The following is a 17,794-nucleotide window of genomic DNA, read 5'->3' as shown; positions in this document are numbered from 1 at the left end:
ATTACAACTGGATTGTGACCATATCCGGTGTAGTATGTTAACAGTTACAAATACCTTTTTAGAGTTCGAGAAGGACAAGGGCATGATGTCGAGCTACAACAAATTGTTGGATGGTTGGGTACAGAAAAAGGGAAGGAATTCAAGATGGGAGCCGATGGTATCTTACGATTTCGTGATCGGGTGTGTGTGCCTGGGAATTGGAGAATGAAGAGGAGGGTTTTGGATAAAGGGCATAAGAGCCGCCTCAGTATACATCCGGGTATGACGAAAATGTACAAGGATCTCAAGGAATCATTCTGGTGGCCTGGGATGAAAACAGATGTGGCGGACTTTGTGGCAGCCTGTTTAGTATGTCAGAAAGCTAAAATTGAACACCAAATGTCAGGAGGTACCCTAGAACCGCTGGATATACCCTAGTGGAAGTGGGATGGTATTTCTATGGACTTTGTGACTCACTTGCCTAGATCTGTAAAAGGACATGATGCCATTTGGGTGATAGTTGACAGACTTACCAAGTGTGCGCACTTCTTGTCGATCAATCTTAGGATGTCAATGGATAAACTTGCAGAGTTATACATTCGGGAGATCGTAAGATTACATGGAGTTCCGGCTAGTATAGTGTCAGATCGTGATCCTAGATTCACCTCACGGTTCTGGCAATGTTTACAAGCAGCATTAGAAACTCAACTGAGAATGAGTTCTGCATATCATCCTCAAACGGATGGTCAGTCGGAAAGAACAATTCAGTCACTAGAAGATCTGCTTCGGGCGTGTGTATTGGATCACTTGGGTGGTTGGAGTGAAGTACTTCCCTTAGTGGAATTCACATACAATAACAGTTACCACTCAAGCATTGGAATGGCGCCTTACGAGGCATTATATGGAAGGAGATGTAGAACCCCACTATGTTGGTATAAGGATGGAGAGTCAGTGACTATTGAGCCGGAGTTGTTACAACAGATGACGGAGAAGGTCAAACTGATTCAGGAGAGGATGCGTGCGACTCAGAGTAGGCAGAAGTCATATACAGATAAAAGGAGGAGGCCGCTAGAGTTTAAGGAGGGGGATCATGTGTTCCTCCGAGTCACTCCGACTATAGGTATTGGGAGGGCAATCAAATCCAGGAAGTTGACGCCAAAGTTCATAGGGCCATATCAGATCAACAGAAGGATCAGGCCGGTAGCATATGAGATTGCGTTGCCACCACATCTAGCAAACTTGCACAATGTATTTCACGTGTCCCAGTTACGGAAATACATTGCAGATCCCACTCATGTGCTAGAGGTAGATGATGTCCAGTTCAGGGATGATCTGACACTAGACGTGAGACCGGTAAGGATAGTGGACTCTTGAGTCAAGAAGCTGAGAGGGAAGGAGATCTGGACGGTAAAGGTTCTTTGGGATGAGGCAACACAGGAAGCAACATGGGAAATGAAGGATCTCATGAAGGAATCATATCCATATTTATTTCCTGGTAAGTGAAATTTTCGAGGACGAAAATTCTTTTGAGTTGGGGGGAATGTAAGACCCAAGAAATTCATACAATTAATAATTAATAAAGTACAAGTAATTGTGGGTTGAGAATAACCTAAGAGAATTTCTTGACAAGTCTTATATAAGAAATAATACTAGCTCAATTGATTGATAGTACTTAGTTCTGTTGAGAGGACTTGGGTTCAAGTTTAGTGTGTGGCATTAGTGTGATTTTAATTGTGTTTTATAAAAAAAAAATATTATGAATGCGAAAACATGGTTTGACTTTGTATGAATGTGTGAATTGATAGGAATAATGTGATGGTTTGTTGGTGTGCATATGTTTGATGGGTTGAAAGGTTGTGGGTTCGAGTCTTGGTTAAAGTTGGCCTTTTATTTTTTTATATATTTTTGCTAAGTGATGGAAAAATCTAGAAACTGTAGAAATCCCTTGAGAAACCAGGCAGTTAGGGTGCAGTAATAAAAAAATAATGGTCATAAAACCTTGAATTTAAATTAATCTCGTTTTTATCATTTGTGTTATTTATTTTGGGCTGAATTTGGGGAGAGAGAGAGGAGTGAGTGGGGAAAACAGAGAGTCATAGTGTGTGTCAAGTGAGGGCTGAGAATTGCAATCCAGAGAGGGAATTGGAGTGGAGGCAAGAGGGAGAGCTTTGGGAAACAAGGAAGAATTCATTTGAAATTGTTTGAAGCTAAAACACCAGGTAAGGGGAGCTGCACTATTTGTCTTAATTTTGAGATAATTATTTCTGTGCATGTATGAGATTGGTATGTGTTTTATTCCCTTTGCGAGCACAATTTCAGCATGTTCTTACGTCGAGCATATGCCGATGGTTTTAATTTTTTTTTTTGGTAGGACTTTCAGGCTTGCGGAATATAAAAAAAAAATTTACATATTTTTTTTTATACAGATCATGCTTCAGTAATAGAAAGTTGTTGTTTTGATTGTTTTAAAAAAGTTATTACTGGTGTCTCTGTGGTAGTATATATTTATTTATATACTCTATAATTTTTGTGTGTATTGATGCTATATGATATTAAGTACTATTACTTTATCTAGATCAAAAGAACAAAAATATACATGAACAGTGGCAAAACTATAAGATATATAAATGGAGGTTGGGTCATTCGGAACTTTGGTAATGTCCGTGAATTATTTTGGTGGTGGCATTCAAACTATGGCCTTGACATTATTATTGTAATTGTGTTTTAGTTCTTATGATAGTATGTAGATTAATAGCAGTTGCGGGTTAGTGATTTTTGTATCATGTCTTGGTTTTGGGAATAAAGCAGAAGGTTGTGGTTCAAAATTGTTTACTTAAAATTTTCTTTTCTTTTTTTTTTCTTCTGTGGTATAATGATTGTATTATTCATAGAAGATTATATGATTATAATTTCTTTTAATTAATTTATGGTGAGAGGTGTGTAGTCATGATATGATTAGTTACTCTTGATGTATTAGGAAAGTGTAAATATATAATCTTCCGTCTGGGACAATTTCTATCGTATGGATTATAGAAAAAGCATGAAATGTGGAATCAAAATCTTGGATGATAAAGATTATTTAAATTTTTTTTTAGGTGCAATTTAAGGAGAAATTGGTGGAGAGAATTACAACATATTTTGGTAAAGATTCATTACTTTGCTTGTAGCTATCACCAATAATCAAATATAGTAAAATCTACTGGAAGTATTTCGTTGGGATAGATAATATGATAATGATTATATTTGATGCAGTTTTATAGAGTTAAGAGCACGGGAAAATTTTAGTGGGTAAGCACATGTGTTTGGAGTTTAGGGTTGCATAAATTTTGTAGGGATGTATGAAATTTAAATGGTGCAATTCTTTTTTTCTTGGGTTGAATCATGAATTCTTTGGTTGACGGTTGGTTTGCATAAGTGATTAAATTGTAAAACATGAATGAAATATACTATGAAGTGTGTAGGAAGTGGTGCAAGTTTATTTAAAAAAATAAATAAATAAAATTAAAACTAAAAGGGATTTTTTTTATTATATAATTTGTTGAATGTGTTGCGATAACCGAATATATTTATTAATGACTTAGTGGCAACTTGAATCTTTTACGTAACCGAAAACTATCATATGGATCAATGATGCTATCTAGTTGGATATATGGTACCAAGTTGCGGTACAATTTTGTTCTTAACAGGGATGAATTGATTACTAAAAATAGTGAGTGAAAATGTGTTGGCATGAGTTGTATGCAACTTTATTAGGCGAATGGAAAATGCTAAAACAGGAGTATTAAAAATAAAGATTCAGGTGTGAGTGTCCATTTATTTGGAAAATTTCGTTAAAGTGGAGGTTAGTTAGGTATTGTGATGCGAGCCTTTCATTTTGTCCTTAACGGTAGCATATGGCATATGAAGTGGTGCCATCATGAGAAATAAATGACATAGCCTTTAAATCTATTTCTATATGTAAGGGTTATGTTAGAGACATTATAATTTTAGGTTTTATATAGACTTGAAAAGAAAAACTGTTGGTTTTAAGATAATGCATGCAGTGGCAAATGCGCTTATAGTGTGTTATGCATTATGCATGGATTGTTGTGAGGGTCTTGGTCTAGGATATGCTGGATTAGTTACGAGCGGGGAGGTTCATAATGGAGATTTGAGATGTGTGATTAATGCGGGCGGGGAGGTCCGTATCTGTTGTACTCTTGTGTGGAGATACGAGCGGGTGGGTTCATATGTTCCGTGCTCACACTTGAGGCTACTATGAGCGGGGAGGTTCACAGTAGGTGTTCACGCATGTTGGACTACGAGCGGGCAGGTTCGTAGAGTTGGACTACGGGCGGGGAGGTCCGTAGAGTTAGACCACGAGCGGGTAGGTTCGTGGGAGCATGATAATCCCTAAGGACCAAGGCTGTGAATGGATCTTTCTCATATAGGTTATGAGATTGGGGGTATAATGTTATAAAAAGGTCAATAAACTAAAATTGGCTAAGTTAGATTGGGTGAGGGTCAATTCTTATTATCTTATTGTTTGTATTATTTTTCTTTCTCAGCTCACCCTTCTTGTTTGTGTGTTTGTGTTTGGCGATGATCACGTGACTTGTTACGTGGGAGCAGATGTGAATTCAGGTGAGAACGCTGATGCTTAGCGACAGAGCGGGACTGACGATGGGAGATTTTTCATTATATTTTAATTTCCTGTATTTTGTAATAGACATTATGATGCTTTTATCTATTACGAACATGTAATAAAAATAGAATAGTATGATTGGATTATCGCGAGAAAAGTTTTCAATTTTTCCACGCTTGGGAACTTTATATAATGTCTGAATTTCCAAAAGAAATTTTATGAAATATGCTTTATCTAGTAATATCCATCTGGGGTGTTACACATTGTCGTTAATTAGTTAATTATTTAAATAGTGGTATCGAATAATATCTAATTGAACAAAATTAACAAAAATTAGAATCTATTTGAGCATAAAAACAAAATTAAGACTGATATGAGAAAATTTAACAAAAATTAGGGAAAAAGAAGTATTTTAAAAAAATTTAAAATATTTTTTAAAATGATGGCATGTTTCTTAGGTACCTCCAAATTTTTTAAAAATTTTCAAAATATTTTTTTTTACTTTAATTCACTACCTAATCTGCATCTTTAACAAAGGTATCGAATATCAGAAAAAATTAACCTGATATATATATATATATATATATATATATATATATATATATATATATATATATATATATATATATATATATATATATATATATATATATTAATAGATTAATTACTTTTTATTTTAATTTATTTCCAAATATTATTTATTTTTAATATATTATATGAAATTTATATATATATATATATATATGTATATGTATATATATATATATATATATATATATATATATATATATATATATATATATATATATATATGTATGTATGTATGCATGCTTCAGATTGAATAATGAAAAAAAAATGTGACATAGAGACGGTGATAAATCTTCATATTTGGAACAATCCAACGCTAATTAAAAGTTAAAATTAAAAGTAGTTCAATAACAAGAATGAAAGTGTATTTTAAAATTCAAAGATATGTTGGTTGGCAAGTTATTGTACTAACATAATTTAATAATTTAATAATGTATATTGTTATAGGACTTTAAGTATGCCTCGGAGAAAATAAATAACTATTTTATTCCTGACATCTCTTTTATATCTCATCCTTTTTATTTTTAATTACCAGTGTAGTAAGGTCTTTTGGTCCTGGTTGTTTTTGATATTCTGCCCCAGTTTTAGAATCGAGACATATTAGGATGAGGCCAAAATGGTTGATTTTTGGTCTCGGTTGTCAACCGAAGCCATAGAGACGTTTTTCTGCTTTGGTCACGCCTGAACCGAAGCCATAGATCTGTTTTCCAGATCTACTTCCCGACATTCCAGATTTGCTTCCCGACATTCTAGATCTGCTTCTCAGCGTTCCAGATCTGCCAGATGCGCGTTTTAGTTGGCTGCGTGAACGTCGTTTATGCAAATCTGTGTTAATGATGTAGTTGCAAGAGGTAGACTCTCCGGAGAGGCTTCGTGTGAACGTGGAAGAGTGCTTCATCAAAGGTGTTTGACTCCAGGCGCGGTGGTGGGTTGCGTTTCGTTCGACTCCAGGCGCTGCAGTGGAGGTTTCGTTCTTCTCCTTCGAGGCATGGTGGACCTGCTGCGTTTTTAATGGATGAGGTGCTGCAATGGCTTCGTGAATGGTGGCTGGTCTGATGGAGGTGCAAGTGGCTTGGAGAGAAATGGAGCAGTAGAGAGAAATGGATGAGGAGATGGAGGCGACGAAAACCCACGGACGGTGACGGCAGCTGGTCGACGACAGCGTCGGAACTGATGGTGGCAGAGGGCGGCGCAGCGTTCGTGCAGAGAGAATTGGGGAAGAAGATGAATAATGATCAGGGTTCGCGAATTGGGGATTTTAACAGGCTTTATGGCCTCGGTTATTCAAAGAACCGAGGCCTAAAGTGGCTCAATGGCCTCGGTGAAAGGGGACTCGAAGCCAAAGGGGTGGCACTGATGAAATTATTAAATTAGGGTTTCTGGGCAAGGTTATAGGCTTCGGTTCTATTTCAACCAAGGCCTAAAACAACCTAATATTGCCTCGGTCCAAAAGCACCCGAGGCCAAATGTGTTCTTGTTGGTGGCAATTTTAAAATTTTCATTTCTGGGCTGCCTAATAGGCTTCGGTTCTTAATGAACCGAGGCCTAAAACTGTTTACGACACCGGTTGTTTGTAGAACCGAAGCAATATAGGTTGATGAAAACCGCCTCCTTATAGGCTTCAGTTCCGCCATAACCGAAGCCTATAAGGCGAGGTAAAATATCAAATCTGCACTAGTTAATAAAAATAAGAAAATAAAATTTGAAATATATAGAAAATTTTTGAAATACTTTTTCTTAATTATTACCAAAATACTAAGAATATTTTTATCCTGAAAATATGTTTTTTCACTTTACTCTTTATATATATATATATATATATATATATATATATATATATATATATATATATATATATTCTGGATGTAAAAATATGGTTAAATTATTCTCTTAACTGGATTTTAACATCTGGTATTTTTTATTTTTTGGTTTGCATATTAGTTAGTGGGTTAAAGTCGAAATATTATTTTGAAAATTTTTGAAATATTTGGATGTGTGGAAGAAATTATCGGAGGTGCAGGGAGAAACGGCCAAGCAAAGTTGTTGGGTCGGTTCAGATTAAGAGGCCCATTAGAGCTTAACTAACATGAGAAAACCTGAGGAATGTGTGAACCACAAAAGAGTAATAAAAGTTTTTTCTTCCCATACCCTCATATTTTAAAATAATTATTTCCAAAACGAATCTTCCAGAACAGAATTTTCTAACAGATGTTTTAGAATAAAATTTCTAGAATTTTCTTCACTCTGTATTTATTATTATTATTTTTTGTGTCAAATGAACTTTTCAAAATACATTCCAAAATACATTTGAGATTTCATAAAAAAATTGTGGAGTCCAAAAAAATTCCAAATTTTCACTCATTCCGGAATACATATTTTTAACTATAAAATTTACATTTTAAAATACTAATTCCAAAGAAAAGTAGTAGAAAACGTTTAGTAAATGACGAAATGCTGTATTTCCATAAAAAATGTTCATTTTTAATTATCTTTTATCCACTCGTAATTGCTAGTGAGTCGGTAAATGAGTATTATCCACGTGTAATGACAAGCGTGTCGGTAGATGAGTATTATCATTTTAATGAATATAAATGGTTGTTGGTAATTTAAATAAGGTTAATATGTGATTTATCTTTAAACAGTGCGTTAAATGCTCATAAGTAAAGAAAGTTCTTTACATGACATGTTTAAATAGTGTGTAAATTGCTTTCATCAATTTTGAAAAAAAAAACATTATTTTTTATTTTGTTCATAATTTTAGTATGATGTAGGACTTTTCGTACAGCATTTATGGCAGATCTACCGACCTAAAATTTGTGCAGAATGTGTAGGACCTATACCTATGACTGATGGATAAGTAGGACCTAAACTTATGTACATGTTACACTTACCACACATGCCTTGCTTTCTAAAGAGGGTAGTCTAAAGTATGAGAAAGCTTTGGAGGGCAAAATTCTTTTCTAGAGACAAAAGAATAAAAGAGTAAAAAACAAAATAGTGGGAAAAAGGAAATTATTTGATTCTGAAAAAAAATACTTTTATTGTAATATCTTTTTAATATTTTGTCACACCTTTTTTTCCATTTCCTTTACAATAATAAGCTTTCTCAACTGGTACAAAAAAAGCCATCATATTTATTGCATTGTATATAAACAAATTAGCTATTGGAAAATAGTAGACTTTAATTATATAAACATGTTGATTTAAGTATAAATCATGTTATTTTGAAACTCTTCTTTGTTTATACCTCTATTTAATAACTTCAATAGTTATTATTTTATTTTAAAATTTTGTTTGTATTCATTAGTATTATTTAAATATAATATTTTATTATTAAAAGGTGTTTTGTAAAGTGGAAATATAGAAAAAATTATGCGTGTCAAAATATAATTTTCTTTTAAGTATATACAGGCATAAATCCACCCTGAAATTTGTTTGTATAATTCATATTTCTAAAAGGACTTTAATTTTTGCTAGTCATGTTTATCTTGTGAAATTAGCATGTTAAACGGTGACTCCACGTTAAACAATATATAATCAACTAATAAAAACAAAAAGAAAAAGTATATTTAGTGACTGATAGATTACGAATTTGTAAATAAAAGTTGTTTAAATCGTTACCTAAATATATAAAAAAAAAACTATATTAAAAATTAAAAAATATATATAAACCTACACACTCCTGTGGAGTGCAGATTAGTCTAAAAATCTTTCTCTTACTGTCTGGTTGTAATTATAAATTATAAATAATAATATCAAGAGAGTCCTTCAGAAACGACAAGAAAATAAGATGCTAGTAGAATTTTCAGTTTTGATGTTACAAAAATTGCAATCTAGATGAATCTGTTTGTGAATTTGCTGTCCTTTTAAAGAAATGATGTTGAAAGAAGGTATCTAAAAGCAATTTTCAATTGTTTGTGGTTTGAGCGGGACCAATTTAAACCAGTATTGGTGGAAAAAGTCATTCCTTCATTAATTTTCTCTTCTTATGTACAGTTGAGGTTGGTGAGTACACTGGTCCACTGTGTAAATAATTTATAGGATTCTTTTTTTAAAATTATTATACATATAAATTTAAAATAATTGTTATGAAATTAATAGTTTTTTTATATATGATTATTTATAGTTGAATCACAGTAAAAAATTAATTTTATTCTATAACTCTTCAATTGTACTTTATTTGGTGAGAATGAAATTGCTTTGAAATAGGATGGAGGGAAAAAAATGTATAACATTATTACCATATACTTGATATATTGTCCTCTTTAAAATTTAATATTTTGTTACATCTTTGTCATTGAAAGGCACCTTAATGTACCAAATAGAGGAAGTATATAACATACTTTTGATTTTAGCCATTGTACTACAAATCAACCTAACAGAATTTACTTCTTACCTTGTATAAGTTTAAATGTTGAATTGAGGTGTTTATTTTTAAAGATTTTTATTATCAAACTAAATCAATTTTATAATACTGAAACTTAGTTTTTCAACAAACATAATTAGATAACTTTAGATAACTTTGTAAATTTTACACATAATTTTAAACCTCTTATTTAATATTTAATATTTTATGTGATTTTTAACCTCTTAAAATTTTAATGGTGTTAGTCCTTATTTTTTAAATTTTTGTTCTAATTTTAAATCATTTGTAACCCTAAAAAAAATTAAATAAAAATGTGAATTTTGATAAATATAATATTTATATAAAAATTAAATTTGATTTTAATTTGGAGAAAGATAAGATTGATCCATTTAAAAAAAATTGGGACAAATTGAGCATAAATAACTAAATAGGGACCAAATTGAATATGAGACACTAACATGTGACACTACATTGACACATGATATTGCTAGTGTCACGTGACACAATGCTGAATTGACATGTGAACATTTTTTAAATAAAAAAATTAAAAAATTAAAAAAAGATAAAAAAACTATGAATTGACACATGGTATACATCATTCACTGTCCGTTAATTATTTATACAACATTAGCAAAAAGAACTAAATTGAACAAAATTGATGAAAATTAGGACCAAATTGAACAAAAACAAAATATTAAGACTGAATTGAACAAACTCAATGAAAATAGGGACAAAAGTAGTATTTAAGCCTCTTCATTTTTTTCCCTAATCATTTGAATCACTTGGGTTTTCCATGTGTGTATTTGGATGGGTTTGGAATTGAAGGGAAGAAAACCTAGGTCACAATAGTGTTGTGCAACCACGATCCTCTACCGGTAATGATAGTTTGTGGATGAGGACCCACAATTGACAATACGTTCATATTGTTTGGACGAAGCAAATCTTCCATTGTTCGATATTCCTATTTTTTCTATTTGTTGTGTTCTTGGATTGAAGTAGAAGAATGATGAGTAAAGGTAGTGAAATTAGTGAATGTAGTGAGGAGAATAAGGTATACGTCTACATTTTTTGTGATTATTTAGAACCTAACTTTAAATTTGCTTTTACATATTTGTTGTTGGCATTCATGCAAAGTGACGTATTTTGTGCTCTCAAACATATGTGATAACTATTAGGAATCCAAGTGTGATTCTAAGTTCCACATTGGCTAGAAATGAGAAAGTAGAGCACTATATAAAAATAAAGACCCATAAATCCATTGCCTTAAGGTTTTGGGTTGAGAGTGGTGTCAATGTCTTATGTGGTTGGGCTCAGGTCTCATTGGTGTGTTGTATCTCCCCAGTGAAACCCCCTCTATAATCCTAACAAGTGGTATTAGAGCCGATGGTCGAAACCGGCTCAGACGAGTGCAGTATGGTCCTTGTATCAAAAGTCTTCTTGAAAAGAGTTTCAGGTAAGCGTGTCCCATTAAGAAGAATGGTAGTACATAAAAGGAGTACTCGTGGTTGGGGTAGCTTCCGCTGGAGGGGGAGTGTACCAATGTGGTTGAAGGGACTCACCCTTAAGGGGGAATTGTTAGGAATCCAAGTGTGATTCTAAGTCCCACATTAGCTAAAAATGAGAAAGTGGAGCACTATATAAGAATAAAGACCCATAAACCCATTACCTCACAAAACTCCCCACCAAGCCATCTAGCTATGCCGTGGTGCACCGCCAACCTTGGCCATGTGCAAAACCCTCCGAACTCAAAACCTACGTGCACCAAGAATTTCATGGTATTCATTTGGGGACATTTGGAGGCCTTTTCAACCCTCATATCTCAAAAACCACGAATTTCATTTTTTCACAAAACTTCCCACAAGCCATCTACCTATGCCGTGGTGCACCGCCAACCTTGGCCATGTGCAAAACCCAACCAACTCAAAACTTTTGTGCACCAAGACTTTCATGGTATTCATTTGGGGGCATTTGGAGGCCAAATCAACCTTCACATCTCAAAAACCACGAATTTCATTTTTTCACAAAACTCCCCACCAAGCCATCTACCTATGTCGTGGTGCACCGACCAACTTGGCCATGTGCAAAACCCAACCAACTCACAACTTTCGTGCACCAAGACTTTCATGGTATTCATTTGGGGACATTTGTCGGCCATTCCAACCCTCACATCTCAAAAACCATGAATTTCATTTTTTCACAAAACTCCCCACCAAGCCATCTAGCTATGTCGTGGTGCACCGACAACCTTGGCCATGTGCAAAACCCAACCAACTCAAAACTTTCGTGCACCAAGACTTTCATGGTATTCATTTGGGGACATTTGTAGGCCATTCCAACCCTCACATCTCAAAAATCATGAATTTCATTTTTTCACAAAACTTCCCACCAAGCCATCTAGCTATGCCGTGGTGCACCGACAACCTTGGCCATGTGCAAAACCCAACCAACTCAAAACTTTTGTGCACCAAGACTTTCATGGTATTCATTTGGGGACATTTGTAGGCCTTTCCAACCCTCACATCTCAAAAACCACGGATTTCATTTTTTCACAAAACTCCCCACCAAGCCATCTACCTATGCCGTGGTGCACCGACCAACTTGGCCATGTGCAAAACCCAACCAACTCAAAACTTTTGTGCACCAAGACTTTCATGGTATTCATTTGGGGGCATTTGGAGGCCAATCCAACCTTCACATCTCAAATAAAGACCCATAAACCCATTACCTTAAGGTTTTGGGTTGAGAGTGGTGTCAATGCCTTATGTGGTTGAGCTCAGGTCTCATTTGTGTGTTGTATCCCATTACCTTAAGGTTTTGGGTTGAGAGTGGTGTCAATGCCTTATGTGGTTGAGCTCAGGTCTCCTTTGTGTGTTGTATCTCCCTAGTGAAACCCCCTCTGTAATCCTAACTAGATATGGCAAATAAACCTGTCCCCGTGGGTATTATTCGAACCTGTCCCCGTTTTGACGGGGAATCCCCGCATTGACTGGGTATGGGGAATCCCCGACTTTTTCAGTTGGGTATGGGGATGGGTATGGGGATATACATATCCCCGCCATAATACCTGTCCCCGCCATATCTTCATTCTCGTTTAAATTATTAAAATATTCACAATTAATTAAGTAATCCTATATATATATATATATATATTTTTTTTCTATTTTTTTTTCTTTTAATTATTTGGTTTGTCATGAACATCATTCGCATCTCCAATATATTTTTTATCTTACCATAACCTTTATGTAATTATGTTAAAATGATGTATGTTAATTAAAAAAAATTTATGCCTCACATTTGAATATTTCTATTATTTTTTAATATTTTTATTTATTATATATTTTCCTTTCACATGAGAATGTTTATACTCTCAATTTAAGGTAATATAAAAAAAATTCTTTACTTATTATTATTATTATTATTATTAATTTTTGTTTAATTTGAAGAACTCTTTTATTTCATTAAAATAATTTTCGTTATTTTTCAACCATTGAGTATATATGTTGATATTTGAAAAGTTTTCTTAGTTCTCTAAGATATTTTTCATTTCATCTTATCATACCTTAATTATACATTTGATTTTCTTTGTGCGATTTCTTTCGATAGTCTCTCAAATTATTTCTAAAACATACATTTGTTAGTTTTTTAATATTTTTATTTATTGTTTATTTTCATCATGTAAAATAATATTTCGATATATTCTATCTAATTATTTTTTATTTTATAACTCATTATTAATCATACTGTAATTTTTTAACTTTAAATTTTGTTTGAAGTGGTTAAAATATATATATATATATATATATATATATATATATATATATATAATGATATTTAGGAATAGTATATGATAATTCACTACAAGAAAAACATGAAATAATGACTGATTTAGTCATTAACCCATATCAGTCACTATTTTTCGTCATTGGTGGTAGTAGTTGATTTATTGTCTGAATCAGTGATTAAATTAGTGACCGATTCAATAATTGAATCAGTACTTGATTTAGTGACCAATTTAATTACTAATTTATTTGTAATTTAATGACAAAGATATTTCTATTAAATTTTAACCACTTCAAACATAATCTAATAATTAGTTCTCTAATGTATTTTTCATCTTATCATACCTTAATTATATATTTGATTTTCTTTGTGCGACTTCTTTCAATAGTCTCTCAAATTATTTTTAAAACACACATTTGTTAGTTTTTTAATATTTTTATTTATTGTTTATTTTCATCATGTAGAATAATATTTCGATATATTCTATCTAATTATTTGTTATTTTATAATTCATTATAAATCCTACTGTAATTTTTTTACTTTAATTGTATAAATAAATTTTATTTACTACAATATAAAAATTTAATGTAATTGCTATGAATATTTTTTTTGTCACTATCCAATATATATTGAAGTTCAAAAGATACAAAATCTATGTCAAAATTTTATTGTTATGTTTATTATTTGTTTTTTTTTGTGTCATTTTGATCAAGTGATGTATTATAACTTTTATTAGTGTATAAAAAAGAGATTCATTAGAATTTTAAAAATTGAAGTAAACAAACATTTAAAATATATTTTAATTTGAATATTTGTTTTCCTTTTATATTTTTTTTGAAATATTTTTAATTTTATCAACTAAGTTTCATCAATGTTGTAATTTGCAAATTTAATAAATGTTTTGGTTCTTATGAAATTTTATTTGGTATTCTAATCTAAAATGTAGACAATTATAATTTATTTCAAAGTATTTGATATGGAAGAAACAATTATCCTCTTAATATTGAATATTTGATAATATTATGTTTTCTTTACCGTAATTTTTGTTCTTTTATAAAAATTAATATTGAAGTAGTTAGAACACAGGTACGGGTATGGGTACGAGATTATACCCGTTACCCGGTGGGGATGGGGATAAGACAAAAGTTTGATACCCGTTGGGTTTGGGTAAGGGGATGGGGATGAATTTTTTCTGCGGGGATGGGTATGGGATAGCGAAACCCGTCCCCGTCCCCGTCCCGCCCCGTTGCCATCCCTAATCCTAACAATAACCATGTACAAATCAATGGGATGCTACGAATGACTTTTTGTACAAGTTTGCAAAAACTTGGAAAATTACAATATTGTGTCCACACCATCTTAAATGAACTTTTTATGGACCATAATAATTAGATTAAACTGCTTATGAACCCAAAGTAATGAAGTACATTGATTGGTCTCCGAAAAAAATACCACAACACCTGTTACACAAAAGGTAGTCAAAATCAAGATTTAAATCATAAAATCGTAAGATCCTACGATTTTTTTAGTATTTATGAGTCAGATCCCATGCATAATTGTAATACAGTAGGATCATCGAACAAAATCGTAAAATCTTCATTTTTTGTTGTACTACTTGTTCATATTCTTTGATGAATAATTAAAATTATACATTTTATATGTGTTCACAATCACACAACCACCTTTCACCTAATTAAATTAAATATTAATACAATTAAAATTCATTTCTCAATAAAAAAATTAATACAATTAAATCTAGCTACAACACTTTTCAATTAAAATTTAATACAATTAAAATTTTCCAATTTTGCAGCACATATAGACCCAAAACATACATTTAGTATTTATTAATTATAACGTTAGTATTTATTGCTTCTCGTATTTATTAACTATAACATTACTATTCATTATTTATTGTATAAAGAAATTTATATTAATATATTTATGAAGACGAATAACAAATTGTCTTCTTTTATTTGTTTTTCCTTTATTATTTTATTTTAATTTTTTTTCGTATTTTCATACTTTATTACATTAATTATTTTAATAAATGTAATTTAAAATCTCAAAAATAAAACTAGATTAATTTTTTCTCTTTATAAAATTAAATAATTATATATATATATATATATATATATATATTATAAAAAGTAAAAATTTATGATTCGTGTTACGATTTTATAATTTACGATTATACGAATCCCTTATTATCTTATTTATCATCTCAATTTTAACTACTTTCTTTATATAGTAACCATGTACAAAATAAATAGGATGATGCGAATGAGATTTTGTATAAACATTAGAAAACTTAAAAATTACAATATTGTGGCACAATCATATGAAATCGTTATAAAAAAAACTTTTTACAAGTAAACTACATATGACTGGAATTAAATGTTATTAAATTACTAGAGTAGCAATGAGGGGATAATATCTTGTTCTCTAGGCATTATTTTGTAAACAGAGAATGTACATCCAGCTTTTCTTCTCAGTTTTCCCTTTTACACCATGTTACTCATTGTATTTATGACTTAGTTGTTTCTTTATCTTCTTTTTAACACCATTAACCCTGAAATGTTTAGTAGTAGTGTGTGCCTCCATCCAAACCAATCAGAAGATGCAATGCAATAGATTCGTCAAAGCATTTTCGGAATTCGGTGCCGTGACTAACGTTGCTTTGGTCCTTTCCCATACCAGCAAAAACTGAACTTTGCTACAATACAAACACTGCTACTACAGTATTTACTAGCAAAGTTACTCGAAAACAGTGATGTAGGTAACCCATTTCAAAACCTTTGTCATTATTAGTGACAGTAAATAGAAAGAGTGAAACTTTGACCAGTGTCTTGGCCTTAACCATCCCATTCAACCGTCACCAAATCTACCGTCACATTATGCCAGGTGGGCTCAACGATTACACCATGTACCACACTGCATTAAATTTTGCTCAACTACCAACAAACCAAAACCTGTCACACATGCACTTGAGCATTTGTGTTCACAAATTCTTTGATAGAAGAGGATCACGACGATTCATGAATATGTAGTTGCAGAAAACCTTTTTTTTTTTTATTTCTTAAATTTTAAATCACAATAATTAAATTAATTAAAGAAGAACAAAAGTCGTAACTATATTGAATTATGATGATGGCCAACCTAATATCTTCTTAGTACTATCTCATGTTCTATATAAACCCTAGTCTTGCACAATTTTACATACCAAGCAAGCACCGAGCAAGAGACTCACCAAAACCAAACATATATTGTGATACTTTCCTTCTCATTTGTTCCTCTGATCTGTGGCGATGGCGAGCATGAAGGTTGCATGCATCGTTGCGATGGTGTTCATGGTCGTCGTGAGTGCACCCATAGCACATGCGATCACGTGCGGGCAAGTTGCCGGTTCTGTGGGTCCATGCATCGGCTACCTCCAAAAAGGCGGAGCCCTGCCGGCGGCATGTTGCAACGGAGTGAGGAGCCTGAACGCCGCCGCGAAGACCTCCGCTGACCGCAGGACCGCGTGCAACTGCCTGAAAAACCTTTCCAATGGCATCAGCGGTCTCAACCCCGGCCGCACCGCTTCGCTCCCAAGCAAATGTGGCGTCAGCATACCCTACACTATCAGCCCCTCCACCAACTGCAATACGTATGTTCAACACACCACTTATTTCCTCACTCATTTCTTTCACTAATAACCTCATTACACTAATTACTCTAATTAATTCAACAACCTGAAAGTGTATTTAACCTCCTTTTTAATGGTGAGTTAAAATTTCTTGAGAGTTGTCTGAAATATGTTCTGAAGTTGTAGAACTAGGGTCTTGCGTTCATTTTAGTTTGAAAGTGTAATGATTATGTTTAAGCTAATGTGTTTGATGGTTTGTGAAATATTGCAGCATCAAGTTCTGAAAGATGGATGTGGTGAAAGGAAGAGATGGCAAGGAGGGAAATTTTTCAGTGGCAGAATTTATGATAGTAACGTAGACATATAGGTAATGAAAAATAAAGGGAGGTCGACGAGGGCTCCACTTGTGCGAGTCTCTCTTGGTGTCGGTGTGTCCCTTAGTTGTTTCAGACTTTGCTCCACTTTTGTTGTGTCTTCTGAAATTTGTCTCAGTTGGTTGTTGCATGTAATAATAATATATAATATAGTACTGAAATTCCTTCCTACTTTTTTACTGTTATAATTTTTCGCATTTGTCTTCAGGGTTCATCTCACCTAATCTATGTTTGCCATTAAGCCATAAATGGATTGTGGAATCATTAACCACTTTAAATCTAAGTGAAATTTAAAATGTCTGAATTGAATTTCGTGGTATATTTAATCTAGTACGTAGAACACGGAATATAGAAAATATATTTTAAAAAACTTAATACTATGATTTATACTAAATATCTGGTTTTAAAAACCTTTTCAAAGAGTTCTAAAAATAAATTGAAAATTTTTTATTATT

At 32.6% G+C, this 17,794-nt stretch overlaps 1 protein-coding gene across 1 annotated transcript; it reads left to right on the top strand.

Annotated features, from left to right (window-relative positions):
• The first annotated feature begins 16,548 nt into the window (after window positions 1–16,548).
• Window positions 16,549–17,510, top strand: LOC114165055 (non-specific lipid-transfer protein 1-like). Its single transcript, XM_028049702.2, has 2 exons — window positions 16,549–16,986; window positions 17,237–17,510. The coding sequence occupies exons 1-2, from the start codon at window positions 16,646–16,648 to the stop codon at window positions 17,247–17,249; spliced, it is 354 nt and encodes a 117-aa protein (XP_027905503.2). The 5' UTR covers window positions 16,549–16,645; the 3' UTR covers window positions 17,250–17,510.
• The last annotated feature ends 284 nt before the right edge of the window (window positions 17,511–17,794 follow it).

This window comes from Vigna unguiculata, chromosome 10, assembly GCF_037176805.1.
Source record: "Vigna unguiculata cultivar grain cowpea cultivar isolate G323 ecotype 2 chromosome 10, ASM3717680v1, whole genome shotgun sequence".
In the NCBI taxonomy this organism is placed as follows: domain Eukaryota; kingdom Viridiplantae; phylum Streptophyta; class Magnoliopsida; order Fabales; family Fabaceae; genus Vigna; species Vigna unguiculata.
This window is presented reverse-complemented; position numbering and strand designations above follow the sequence as displayed.

Bases quoted from the DNA above. Each gene is read 5' to 3' on its own strand.
- LOC114165055 (XM_028049702.2), top strand. From the start codon at position 16,646: ATGGCGAGCATGAAGGTTGCATGCATCGTTGCGATGGTGTTCATGGTC.